Here is a 12,753-nt window from a genome sequence, read left to right on the forward strand (position 1 = left end):
ACGACAGAAACAAGAAACCTTTTCTTATGCAGATAGGTAAAGTTACAACAAACTTTAATGTTAAAAAGAGGACAATCCTCTGAAAAGAGACAGAAACAGAGGCTTGTTTTACAGCAGGAAAAAAATACTATAAATATGCTCTATTTCAATCTTTGGCAAGACTTAAAGTCTCCTTCCAGTTGTAATTATTTTGAGCTGCTTTATATAGGAAAACAATTATTTAAGTCTGTAGATGTGAAAAGGTGGCAGCGTCACACCCCAAAGACTGGTAGTAATGGCAATGAAAGCTTGGTTTAGTCACATTCTGAAAGTAAATGTACACCGCACCTTTCAGATCTGGGTTGATGAAAATCAAAATAATTAAACTCTGTGGTTCAGGAGGATTCAGGTGGACACAGAACTTGCTGATACTACGTCCTCCTGATTAAAAAATACAGAGCATTTGTGTTTCTATTGAAATATGTATCTTGGTTCCTGTTATGTTCTATTTTTTAGGAAACTAAAGAAGCAAAAAAAAAAAAAACACACACACATTTGTAAATGTTAATAATGAAATAGAGCATTTCTTTGCTGGTTTGTCATTGGCAGCCAAAAAAAGAGCATTGTCCCTTTAAAAAGGCACAATTGTCCAATATCCTTAATGTAATCTGAAAGAATATTCATAAATGTTTCTGGATTTCTCTTTGGGTCCAACCGAATGTTGTGACCTTCTGGTGTGACTTTGTGTGCATCTATAAAAGGGAGAACAAACAAGCAATTCTGTGCCACTTTTTTTTTCTCCAGCCCCCCTGCCATCAGTGACTGTACACCCATTCACTGATGGACAAACACATGAGGTAACTGCTGCTGTAAGTCAAGAGGCATAGAGCTGGAGCTCCCTCTATGGGTGGTAGGTGGTGCGTGCGCAGAGCTTGATTATATCCGGTGACTTCGCAGCTTGTCAGCTCTTTTGATAATTAAATCCTTAACTTGGTTGCTTTCCTTTTTCCTTTTTTTTTTTTTTTACAACCGCATAAGTGTGAATGTTAAACTGATGTCTCTAATTAACGATGGAGTAATACTCAGTCCCCGGATGGCTGCAAATCAGCGAGCTGCAGGGCAAATTAAAAGCTGAATCGTCTCAATACACAAAACCTCAATTAGGACTCATTGTCAGACCTACAGAGAGAGTGAAATTCTTTGGCTTTCATTTGCATTTAAATCAGTAACAGTCCAGTCAATACCAAAACCATGCTGTCAGAGATGAAGTGCAGCTTTTAGGAACATACTGTGGCGGATTCTCTGCTGCACACAGATACGGATGAGGTAGGTGGAGGGAAAACACAGTCCCAGCCTTTCTGAGAGCTCAGAAGGGAGGCTTATAGGCAATTTTGAGTGGGCAGGAAGAAGCTTTACAGGTGGGCGAGAAACTAACTAGGTTCCATTTCACAGAAGTTGCAAAAACAGACAAAGGAGAGTCTTGCATGGGGTTGAGTAGGATGGCTGCTGAATAATGTGCCTCCGGAGGAAAGCAGTAGTGTTTATTCCTGAAGAGGATGTGTGTGTGTGTGCGCAGTGGTATTGCCTATTCACGTTCCTCTCCTTCAAGCTTCTTCAGTCTGGCCATCTGTCTTGTTTGCGTCTGGTTGATCTCAGACCTCGGGGTCACATCCAGGCTGTAATGAAGCAGCTTAATGTCAGTATGAAGAAAACTGAACCAAAACAAGCATTTTGTTGTTTTATTTTATTGTTTTGCTGTAAATTTGCCTTTATTTTCAGCTGCAATTTCCAGTTGAGCTCATTTAGCTCTGTAGCATTACATGCTTTCAGACTTTAATTAAAGGTAATTCCTTATTATTCCTATGTTGTATCACAAACTCTATCATCACTCAGTCTTATTATCGATAGAGATGAAAATAAGGTTTTGTTTGATGATAAATTAGATTGAAACTGACATTTTAATTGCAGACGTGCAAACTTAGTTTAATCATTAGCAGAATGTCAGAGGAAGAAAGAGGCTGAGCCGATTCTCTGCAGGATGAAACGCAAAGAAAAGGTCTGTTTCAGTGTTTAGACAGCAGCTTAATATCTCTGCATATTATCCAGTGGGATGCGGCTGCCAGGAAGCTTTTGTTAAAGGAACTCCAGCTACATGATGTCCTCATTCATTAACTTTATGCTTTGTTTATCCAGAATACTTCCCCTCCTAAAACTAAACATGCTTTTTTTGCCTTATTTCTGCTAAATGTGGGGCCAATCATTCTATTATTTTTTTTCTTGGCTTGAAAAGTGTCTCCTTGTAAATGTGAGTTCTCCGATCCCGCCAGGCTGGATGTTTGTCTTATTTCTAACTGACCTGGCCTTTTTGGTGCAGGGAGGTTGCTATTGGAGACAGGAGCTTTCCTCACGAGGAACTCGGCTCTGATCATCTCTGGTGTCAGCTGGATCCCCGAATCTTCACACCTGCAGACAGGTTTTCAGGATCGCCATCAGTGCCGGAGGGGCAGGCCTACCTGGAGACCCTGGTTAGTGTAAACAGCAATATGAGGTGCTTACCAGGACTCTGGCAGAGCAGGAGGCTCATCAGGGAAGGCAGCAGGAGGTGCAGAGAGAGGGAGGATGTCTGTGTTGTAATCCACGGACCTGGGAGAGACATATACATCCTTTATGCTTCTCCTGAAGCGCAAAAACAAGCAAATCCTAACAATAATTAATTGAAAAATCTTACTTTGAACAGTAAGATTGGATGTTGATAGAAAATAAAAGCAATTTTTTAAGTGAATACTTAATTTAAATCGTATTGGATAATCTAGAAACTGGGCAGAATGTTTAACTACTTTCTAAATTCCATTCACATGAAGCCTTTATATTTATCCAAAAATTAGCTGTAACATGACTTCCAAGATCCTTACAGGACATTTGACTGGAAGTCTTCCCACTAACTTTACACCCTTGTTCCGCTTCAGGAAGTATCAACAAACCTGTAACAATCAGAAGCATGTGCCGATAACTGAGCTGTAAGCGCACATAAGACTGTTTGCTATAAAATGACAATGTGATCTGTGACAAGACGTGTCTACGTCTTGTCACAGTCGTACATTTGGGGCATATCAAAGGACGGATATGCAGGAAGCTGTTTAGACTGTGACTTATTTGAAATACCAGAGAATTATCTAATTAACAAATCAACCGCAAATCTGACAAAATGTCATATTGGGTATTTTAGCAGAACCGTGATGCCAACAAAATGGTTTGGACACAAAGTGAACTATCTACCAATGTCCAACCAGAAACCTTGAAGAGAAGAAAGCGTGCTGGAGGACAGGGGACTCTGGAGAGATTGAGCAAAGCAGAATAGTTGATGATCGCTTCCTTTTGTAAAATATTGCATGAGCAGACAAAGCGCTGCAGGCAAGAAGGGCACAAAGCATTAACAGCAGCCAATAAGTTCAGTTCAGATGTGTGAAACTTTCCAGTAATAGCTCCAACTGGGAAAGCAGCTATCGTCTTGCTGCTGTTTCCAGATCAACACAGTTGTGCCTTCATTTAGTGCCTTATTCTGTTGTCTGAGTTTAATTACAGCACTTAAATATCTTGATATTTATTCCTGATCAGCTTTGTTCCCTTTGGTACCTGATTCCAAAAACTCAATCATGGAAGATAAAGTGTAAAAGTTTCTGCAGAAGGGTCAAGTGGGAAAAAAAATGTTTGCACAGAAAAGTGTGCACAAATAGAACAGGACAAACTAGAGCTGTGTTTGCTAACACACTACATCAAATACCACTTCCTTGCTGTTCTTTCAGGCTGAAGACTGAATAAATCATTATTTCTTCATGTTAGCCTCCATACAGCCTGACCTAGATTCTTTAATAGAGATACTTGAGCTAAATCCGTCTACAAAAAAAGAGGAATGATTTCATTTATCATCTTCTATTTCATCTGGATGATCAGTTATAGACTAAATTATGTCTTTTCTATGAACGCGAGAATAAATAACCAGTCTAAAAGTTGAGATTCAGAGCTTTGAAGTGCCTAAAGTGGAGGATGCTGTCCTAGCCTCTGCCTCTATGAATGTGTTATGAGCCTTGGCGGATCTATTACAAGTGGACAATCTGACATCCAGCGTCCTGGCAGGTGGAGGAAGTTGTTTGGACTTCTCTGTTACATATTCATACTGTACCACTTTGAGCTTTGCTTGCTGTAATGCTGTTTGCCAGATAACGGAACAGACACAGAGGCGAGTTAATGATTGGACTTTGATGGAGGATTTAGAGGGAAATATCCTCTCCAACAGCATCAACATAAGCTTTAAAACTTGTCTAAAACATAACATGTAATATATCTCACTTCAACAATCACTAAGAATCTATTAACGATTAAATTATCTTCAATTAAGGTCTTGTAAACACAGGAATTCCTGTAAAAGATGGAAACTTGTACAGTATAAACAAAAAACATCATGACTTCAAGTGGATTCCTTTTGCTCAGTGTGAGAAAATTGCAGTATTTTTAACTTCTTATTAGATGCTGTTAGATTTTGGTTCTCAAATCAAAACAGGAAGTAAAAAATCTATGCTGAGCTTAAGCAGTCTTCTCCAGCTGCTGATCAGGATTGGTTTAAGTCAGCTGGAAGGTAAAAGCCCTCCTGGTCCAAAGGACTGTAAAGCGCTTCTGTTAAGACTCAGCAACAATGAGCACACGCACGTATTAAACAGGTGACCTACCTTCGAGGAGAACTGGTGGGGAGTGAGTTGGAGTCGGAAAATAAAGAGTTTGAATCTGATTTCCTCCATTTTACAATCACTTCCTGCAAGGAAAAGACAACAATATAAAATACAGAACATGAGTTTTAAAAAGCACTTCAGGTCAACAGGAAAATAGTCAACAAACAATGCAATGAAAAACAATTCTTACCTCATACATAACAAACAAAGACTATACAGTATAAAGCTAGGATTTAAAATATGCAGCAAGTGCGACAGGGATTTATATTCAGCCATATTTTAGTATGATGCCACTAAAAGAGATCCAGTGCAAAAAATGTCTCCGGATCCCAACCAGGAAGTTAACCAAAGCAGGTTAATCGTTCAATCCATCCGACATCTTTATGGAAGATTAAAAATAACTATTTGGAAATCTGGAACTTCACCCTGATCATATAAAGTAAATAGTGAAACATGGTGGTGGCAGCATCATGCTGTGGGGATTTGGTTGCTGCTATGTCACATTTAATCCATATCTAGAGGGTGTATTCTAATAAAATGATCAATTACCTTCCATATCTAGATTACTACTGGAGTTATTTTACAGAAAGCCATAAAGGCATAAAGAGTGGAGACTGAAAGGAATTTACCTCATGATGGAGAAACTGAGGTTGTGGAGGGCGTGTCGTGAAGCCAGAAGAGCTGCTCTTAAAGACTTCATACCTTAACAAAATGTAACAGCTGAATTAATGTTATATGGTTGTAAAAAAAAAAAAATGAAATAAAAATGTAATTTTTTGGGGTCTTACCTCTGCAGGGGACAGAGATGAATCTCCAAGTCACTCTCCAGATATTTGGGCTTTGGTTTATAAATCCGAAGACCCGGGGCTGGATTCTATAATAAGATTTCACTAAGTAAATATGTAGTAAGAGGAGTTTCCTGTATGAAAAAAAGCAAGTAATATGAAGCAAATCTCAGCCATACAAAGATCCTGAGAGGGTTTGCAGGAATAGGCCTGAGCAGATCTGCAGGAGCGCTGAAGGAGAATGCAACAGTCTCCTTTGCTGCTACAGGCTCCTCTTCATTCAGCTCAACTTTAACGTTCTTCGTTCCAATAATTTCATCTTTGTCTTCAACAGGCTCCTGTGCTTCCTAAAGGGAAATTAATAAAACATAAAAACTGAAGGATTGGAGGTAATTTACACCTCAATCGAGGAGCTTCATAGTTACCGGAGCTCCAGCAGGAAGAGGTCTGGCCAGTGTTGTGGGTATACAGGAGTTAAAAGCTTCCCAAGCAGACACAGGCCAGTAAGCCATGAGCTGATAGTGCTGGGGAACCTGGATAACATCACAGATGGCATGCTTAAATGCACAAGTTCCACTGAGCATTAAAACCAAGAAGAAAGCAGCATTTAAAAAGGGCTAAATGCGTATGTTTTTTTTTGCAGTCTAAATAAAACCTATAATCATTCACAATTCACCAAAAGAAAACTCTTCTGTGGTTCAGAAAGAGTAAATCGCTCTGCCTGTATATTGCCGTCAGGACCTCCTACCATCTGTTATTTAAACTGCTCCACATGAACTCCTGGTTCTGTAATATTTGCCCCCATTTACAGTCCTTCAACACATCATATCACTTTCTCTGATACTCCACACCTGCAAAAACAATATATAAATCTCATACCCCTTTATGCTGCTTTCCTGCATGTAAAAGAAAGGATATTGGCTGAGAATCACTGCAGACAATGGGAAGAAGGTTCCAGGAAAAACTAAACGTTAACATCAGTTTCCGCACAGGCAAACATAAATGCAATGTGCTGTAAATCGTTAAAAACTGCTGGAAATTAGTGGAATTACACTTTGCTGCAACTTTTCATGCAGTAAAATGGGGAGTTTGCTTCAGGTCTTGCATATTTTTCACGTCTAAAAGGCATTTTTTACTATAAAAACTGTAAATGGAACTAGTTTAAAGTGGCAGTTTTGGAAAGAAAAAAAAAAAAAAGCTAAGCTTATTCCATTAGAGGTCAACAAAGCTTCTAATTACCAATTTTCAGTGTTTTTTTTTCCTCTGACATCCTACAGTAGGAGTAAAGGTGCAATTAAATTTCCCTAAACTGCAGAATCTAAAATCTAACTGTTCATTAAAGCAAGATTACAATTTTTTTCCTAAACATGGCCAATTGATAAAGGTTTCCTCCACTCTGACTTTATCTGCAGTAAAGGAAAATAAACTGACCTTAAACTGATGTTTATTGTTAAAATGAGCAATTTATAGATTTGTATTTGATGCTCATTAACTCTAAGGCTCTACCTGAACGTCCCTTAGCGTAGCAGATGAATGTTAATGGCTCATTGAATAATTAACGTGGGAAGAAAGATGATTTTTAGGAGGGATGAAAAGCTGATAAAGGCTACTTGGAGCCTCTAAACTAGCATGTCCACATTTCCCTCTCAGTGCTCCTGTCCACAGGCCTGAATGTTAAGTTAACCGCTGATGCTAAGATAATCTGAGTGTGAGAGCATATGACTGTCTGTCTCTGTGAAGCGCTCGCAACCTGACAGGTGTGTTCATTGCCTTTTGGCAAATGTCAGCTGAATAAAGTAAGGCTGCAGAACCTCATGGATATATAGTGCTGCAATAATTAATAAACTTTGGGTTTCTACACATTTTCATGATTATTTCTCGGAAATTCTCTTTGTTCAGTTTGGAAAATATTTTAAAAATAAAACATATCTGGTAAGGAGTTAAATATGAATGAATTTACCAATATTTTTACATGGTTTAGTTTTAGTTTCCTCCCTCATCCAGACTTGTAGGCTAGCAGAAAGTCCGGTGTTTCCAGACAGAAAATGTTTTTCCCTGATCTTATTATTGAATTACAATCCAACACTGCTGCTGGTTACGCATCCAGTGATATATGAGGGAGCTGCAATGTGAGAAAGCCAGGTGCTTTGGTAAGAACTGACCTGGAGCTTGAAGAAAGGAATGTGTGCTGTCACCGTCACATCAATAGGATCCACAGGCAACGCCACCAAATTCCTGAGAGCCTTGAAATATCAAGAAGACAAATGGCAGTTTTTATGCAACTCAACACTGAGGTCCAGAGCTCTGCAGGGCGTCTGAATCAAAGATTTAATTAAAGTACCACAAACTGAGCTTCCTCACTGATTTTATGCCGGATTAAATACAGGAAGTAATAGATAAAAATTGTTCCACATGCCTGATTTCTGTATCTGTGCAGGCTTTATATCAAACTGTTTTATGAAATCCATTGTAAAACTTTACATTAAATACAGTTAAAGATGTTCTCACCATGGGATTGTTCTCAGTGGGGAACTGTGGTAATATGTTGTCAGGAGACAATAAATCACATGTTTTATCCTTAACTGGGGAAAAAAAGAGGGAAAAAAGGTTCAACGTGTCATAATGAGGTTGTTTCAGAACAATAAAGCTCAACCCATTCTCCACAGAGGGAGCCTACTTCATACCATCAGCCAGTTTCTTCAACGAGGTCAGTCTGCGCTGCATCCGGCATCGAATCACAACCTGGAAGACAGAGACAAGTTCAACCTGTCGCCACTTTGCCACAGTTACACTATCTGGGAGGAGTTTGAGGTTGACTCTGACTCTAATTATTTTCTGACATTCAGGACTTCTGGTTTCCTTCCTTTCTCCATAATGACTCTGTAATGAGGTTCTGTGGACTCAAACAAGACCCCTTATTAGTATCATGCTGCATGTTTAAACCTTGGCGAAATTAGAAAAAGGCTTTCCAATGGAAACCAATCAGATTTGGTCAATTTGTAGTTGTTTACTTTTGTTTATTTTACATTTTAGCTGCACTCATCTAAAAAAGATAACTTAATACATAACGAATATACATCTAAATTCTAAATCGAAACACTAATGATAAACTGGACTGAAAGACAATTATACATTGACTCTGAAATTTCCACACGGCTGAGCTGAAAGTGACAGGGCTGCAGGGGTGCTAACCCCTCTAATGAGGCCCGCGGAGAAGATGATGTGCTTGTTCATTCATGCATAGATATTCAAACAAACCTCGCTGACCTTTTAACAGAAATATATTATTCAAACTCCAATATCGCACAGTCCAAACTAGATTTGTTTAGCATGTACCTTTCGAGCTGCCTGCTGAAAAAGTGTGAGGGCTCTCTGTCTCAGTTCCAAGTTAATATCGATGTGCAGCTGGAAGACTGGTTCTCCGTCTGGATCCTAGGAGAGATCGGGAAAGTTTTAGACTATTTCCTGTCCAGGAAGCAAAGGAGGTTGCAGAGCAGGGATCTGATTGGTCAGCTGCAGTTGCCAAGGCAGGTGTTACAGTACTGAGGTGTGTAAAACAACAACAAGATATATGGATAGCTTGATAAGTTAGATTTTCTTTAAAAGTTTTAATAATTCATTTTAAAAACGTCTATTTCATCACTGGCAGACTGGTACATTTAACCTGTTTGTTTCCAACAGTTTTGAAAGAGGAGGAAAAGGAAGCTGAGCCAATATATATTAATGGAAAGTTGAGTGGAAGGAAAAGTGCAATAGAAAGGGTGCGTAAGAAACAGCGGTTAACAAACCGTTAAAGGTATTGTGAAGGATTTTCATGAATTTTTTAAAAGACTCGCCCTCTCCACTTTGAAAAACGTGCATGCGAGAGCATGCATGAGCCCATTTTTCCTCATGCACGCTCTGTTTAAAAGTTGCTGTTTTTATAGCTTATACAGGTTTACTGTGTCCTATATACTATATAGTGGACTTAATAGTGAACTGAACGTTTGGACAGATGATCACTTAATTTCGCTCCATTGGTGAAGTAACTTCTCCTTCACAGCGCAGTGTCTGCATCATCTTTATTATTAGTTGCCACTGTTAGGTACAGACAGCCTATGGCGACAGCAGGCTGCTGCAACAGCAAATCCCATAATGCTTTGTGAGGAGAGCCTTCCTCTCAAAGCATTATGGGATACATCTGTCTCTTTTGAGGCCTTTCTTTTCTTCTCATACACTTCATAGACACTTTTTCTCTTGCGACCCTCGGCCATTTTCAAAAAACCACGGTGAGAAAGGTGAGCTTCAATGACTGTCTGAAACCGTAGCTCACCACAGATATTTGCCTGAAAGTTCATGTGTGCAGAAAAATATAGCGAATGGAATGAGCTCGTAGGCCGGCCTTACATAAACATATCACCAGAATGATTGATCGTTAGAAGGAACACTTATTTAGATGATCCACCCAGAAAAAAGGTCATCCTCTATACCTTTAATAGTAATGTAAAGCAGCCGATTAAATAGTTTGGGAGAAAAGCTATAGGGCTGCACATATACGACCTGTAATATCCTTTTTTAGATCAAGTCTCTTGTGGAACCATGTTCTCTGCTGGTGTTGGTCCACTCATCAAATCAAAGGTCAGCTGATCGCCGCTATGGAAATGGTGCTTTATATCTTAGCAAGACCTGGCGGCAGCCCACACTGCTTAAATGAGCTCCATCTGGTTTACTGATGATTTGATCACTGCAGGGTTGGCCAGTAAATGGATCTATGGAGCACTGACATGAGTCACCAGATGAGACAGAGCTTCAAGCCAAAGCAGCCCAAACAATACAGTACTTTACACAATGTTTTATTTTTGTTAGCGGACATTTTGACTCAATTAACCCAGAGAATATTAATGTTGTATGTTTATTACCTGTACACCAAATTCTTAACAAGTGGAAATAAACATTTAAAAGATAAGTTGGAAGTCCCATCAATATCTCTAATAAATGTGTTTTACTTTAGCAAACGTTGGAATGGAATAAAAGAAATAAACTAATTGATAATCTGACATTAACTGAGGTGAATATTACATTCACAGGCTAAGCTCAGCATAATAGTTTGAGCTGAATTCTCTCCAATGTAATGTAACAGGGGATTCCAAATTTCAAAAAAGTCTCTTATATTTCATTAGAAGACATAAGTTAGTCTTTACAATGGAAACATTTGCAGTACATTATTTAACCATTTGGTTAAATATCCTGAAAAATGGGATGTGGGTGTGTGCATGGTGTGTGTGGGTGTGACTGACTGGGTGTTATGGGAAGGGTTGGAACTGGTTAGGCAGTTCAGAATATAGAAGGGAAACTTGGGGAGGTGGGTTAAATGAGTAGGGATTACTGTTTATTGCTGTTTTTGTTTTGTTTTTATCTGCATTTATGTATTATTCTGTTGAGTGGAAAATATAGCTAAATTACAGTGAATATGTACACACTTGTATATATATTTTTTTCTTGTATTTTATTATTGTATATATATTTATTTACTTGCAAAGATGAAAAGATGGAATTAAATGAAAGAAAGTTGCAAATTGTCAAAAAAAGGTCCAGGTATTTTTGTATTGCTTTAAGGGAACCCAAATCTGACGCCCAAACAGAACGAGGACCAACTAAGACGACAACATTCATCATGGCAGAATAACATAATATAGTGTATATGTATACAAATATTACTTGTACACTGCTCTCTAAGTGTGGCTTTTGTGATGTAAAATATTTAAGTCAAAATCTTTTCCTCATTTAATGGAATATTTATCCTCTAATTCAACTCTAGAAACAACCAGAGGTGATGAAAGGGGGAACATCCTACAAGAACCAACCAAAAGGCAGAAATCAATACTAAAAGAGCTGCAAGAATTTCTCCTTATTACTGGTTGTCTTCTATATTTTTTGTATCCTGTATCTTCCAGTTGTCAGACTAAATCTTACCTCCCAGTTTGCTCTACTGCCCTCTACACCACGAGAACTGAATATCCACCTGCTAGTGTTTGTTAGAACTCTGCAGACGTCCAGATTTGTGTTTTTGTGCTGGTGGTGCATGCTGGCAGCAACAATAACTCCCCTATGAGGACAGTTTTTTCACTTTCTCCAGATAATCAAAAGTGCTTCAGTGCCATAAACTCCCCCGTAATCATCGCCTGAGAGTGAAAACACTTTAATTTATCCAGCTGAGTGAGAAAAAGATCGAATGCATGATCCAAACAGCTCTTCCTTCAATACATGGAAGGGTATGTTTAGGCATGCAAGCTGTTATGTTTTAAAAAGCAAAAGTTTTATCTGTGTGCAAAAAAATATGTGAAGAACATCACACCTAAAAAGGAACATGGTGGCGCTTGCATCATGCTGTGGCTTTACTTTAATTTGTGCCACTAAACTCAGCAACATCAGCAGCCACTTCGCATATCATCCCTTTAAATGGTTATTAGTAGTTATTAGTCGATAGAATGGCTTCAGATTGTGCCTCCTACCTACCTACCTCAGTAGATTATCACTGAATGAATCCTAATCCTAACCCTAAGGTAATTCCATTTTTATCTCAGAGTTAATTAACCTATTTATGTATAATTTGAACAGAATTTTAGTAGTTCTTCATCTATTGAACAAAAATAAAGTTGATCGACACGTTGCGTATATCGAACAACCCCTTCAGACCCCTGAGTTGTATTTAAACACCATATGAAATCCATATATATGTATAAATATAAAGAGTAGGTAAATAGAATAGTGGCTATTATCAACGACAAGCTGCATCTTTTCAGCCGTGAGAAACCTAGAAGGTAGAAGAGGTAGAACAGCCTGGAGCCATTTTATGGGATTGATAACCGCTAATAACGGCCATTTAATGGTTGATCACAGCTAAAGCAGATAACGACATCCAGTTTTGTATTGTTAGGCTGAACAGGCACACGTCTCATTTAATGTGTAAAAGAGGATCTTCAACACTTGAGTTTCATGTTAAACTTGCGACTCAAACAGTAGGAGGACCTGTTTTGCATCATGAAGCATCCGACTGGAGGAAAGCTTGGTTTGTTCAGGAGTGATGTCTTCATCTTGCGTCTCATCCTCCTTTTCGACCTTTAATACAATCAGCAAACAAGAGACATTTTCATCAAAAAACCCTTGCTTCTTTCTTTCAGCATTTCTTCTTTAACTTTATAATGTTTCAATAAACTACAGAATGTCACCAAAGACCTCAGGTTACTTCCCTGTTATTAGATGAAATTATAAAATGTAATGAACTC

At 38.6% G+C, this 12,753-nt stretch overlaps 1 protein-coding gene across 1 annotated transcript in view; it reads right to left on the reverse strand.

The window, feature by feature from the left end:
• Positions 1–232: 232 nt before the first annotated feature.
• The window catches only part of cfap221 (cilia and flagella associated protein 221), a 40,791-nt gene continuing 28,270 nt past the window's right edge, over positions 233–12,753 (reverse strand). The window contains exons 13-25 of the mRNA XM_015389558.1: positions 12,497–12,586; positions 8,825–8,920; positions 8,173–8,230; positions 7,997–8,070; positions 7,651–7,731; positions 5,914–6,021; positions 5,668–5,835; positions 5,492–5,577; positions 5,333–5,405; positions 4,704–4,786; positions 2,536–2,622; positions 2,336–2,442; positions 233–1,655 (exon numbers count right to left, since the gene is read on the reverse strand). Coding sequence (XP_015245044.1) covers positions 1,645–1,655; positions 2,336–2,442; positions 2,536–2,622; positions 4,704–4,786; positions 5,333–5,405; positions 5,492–5,577; positions 5,668–5,835; positions 5,914–6,021; positions 7,651–7,731; positions 7,997–8,070; positions 8,173–8,230; positions 8,825–8,920; positions 12,497–12,586 — 1,122 coding nt within the window. The 3' untranslated portion in view covers positions 233–1,644. The remainder of the gene's footprint in view (positions 1,656–2,335; positions 2,443–2,535; positions 2,623–4,703; positions 4,787–5,332; positions 5,406–5,491; positions 5,578–5,667; positions 5,836–5,913; positions 6,022–7,650; positions 7,732–7,996; positions 8,071–8,172; positions 8,231–8,824; positions 8,921–12,496; positions 12,587–12,753) is intronic.

The sequence above is a fragment of the Cyprinodon variegatus genome, unplaced genomic scaffold, assembly GCF_000732505.1.
Source record: "Cyprinodon variegatus isolate N-32 unplaced genomic scaffold, C_variegatus-1.0 Scaffold465, whole genome shotgun sequence".
Classification (NCBI taxonomy): Eukaryota; Metazoa; Chordata; class Actinopteri; order Cyprinodontiformes; family Cyprinodontidae; genus Cyprinodon; species Cyprinodon variegatus.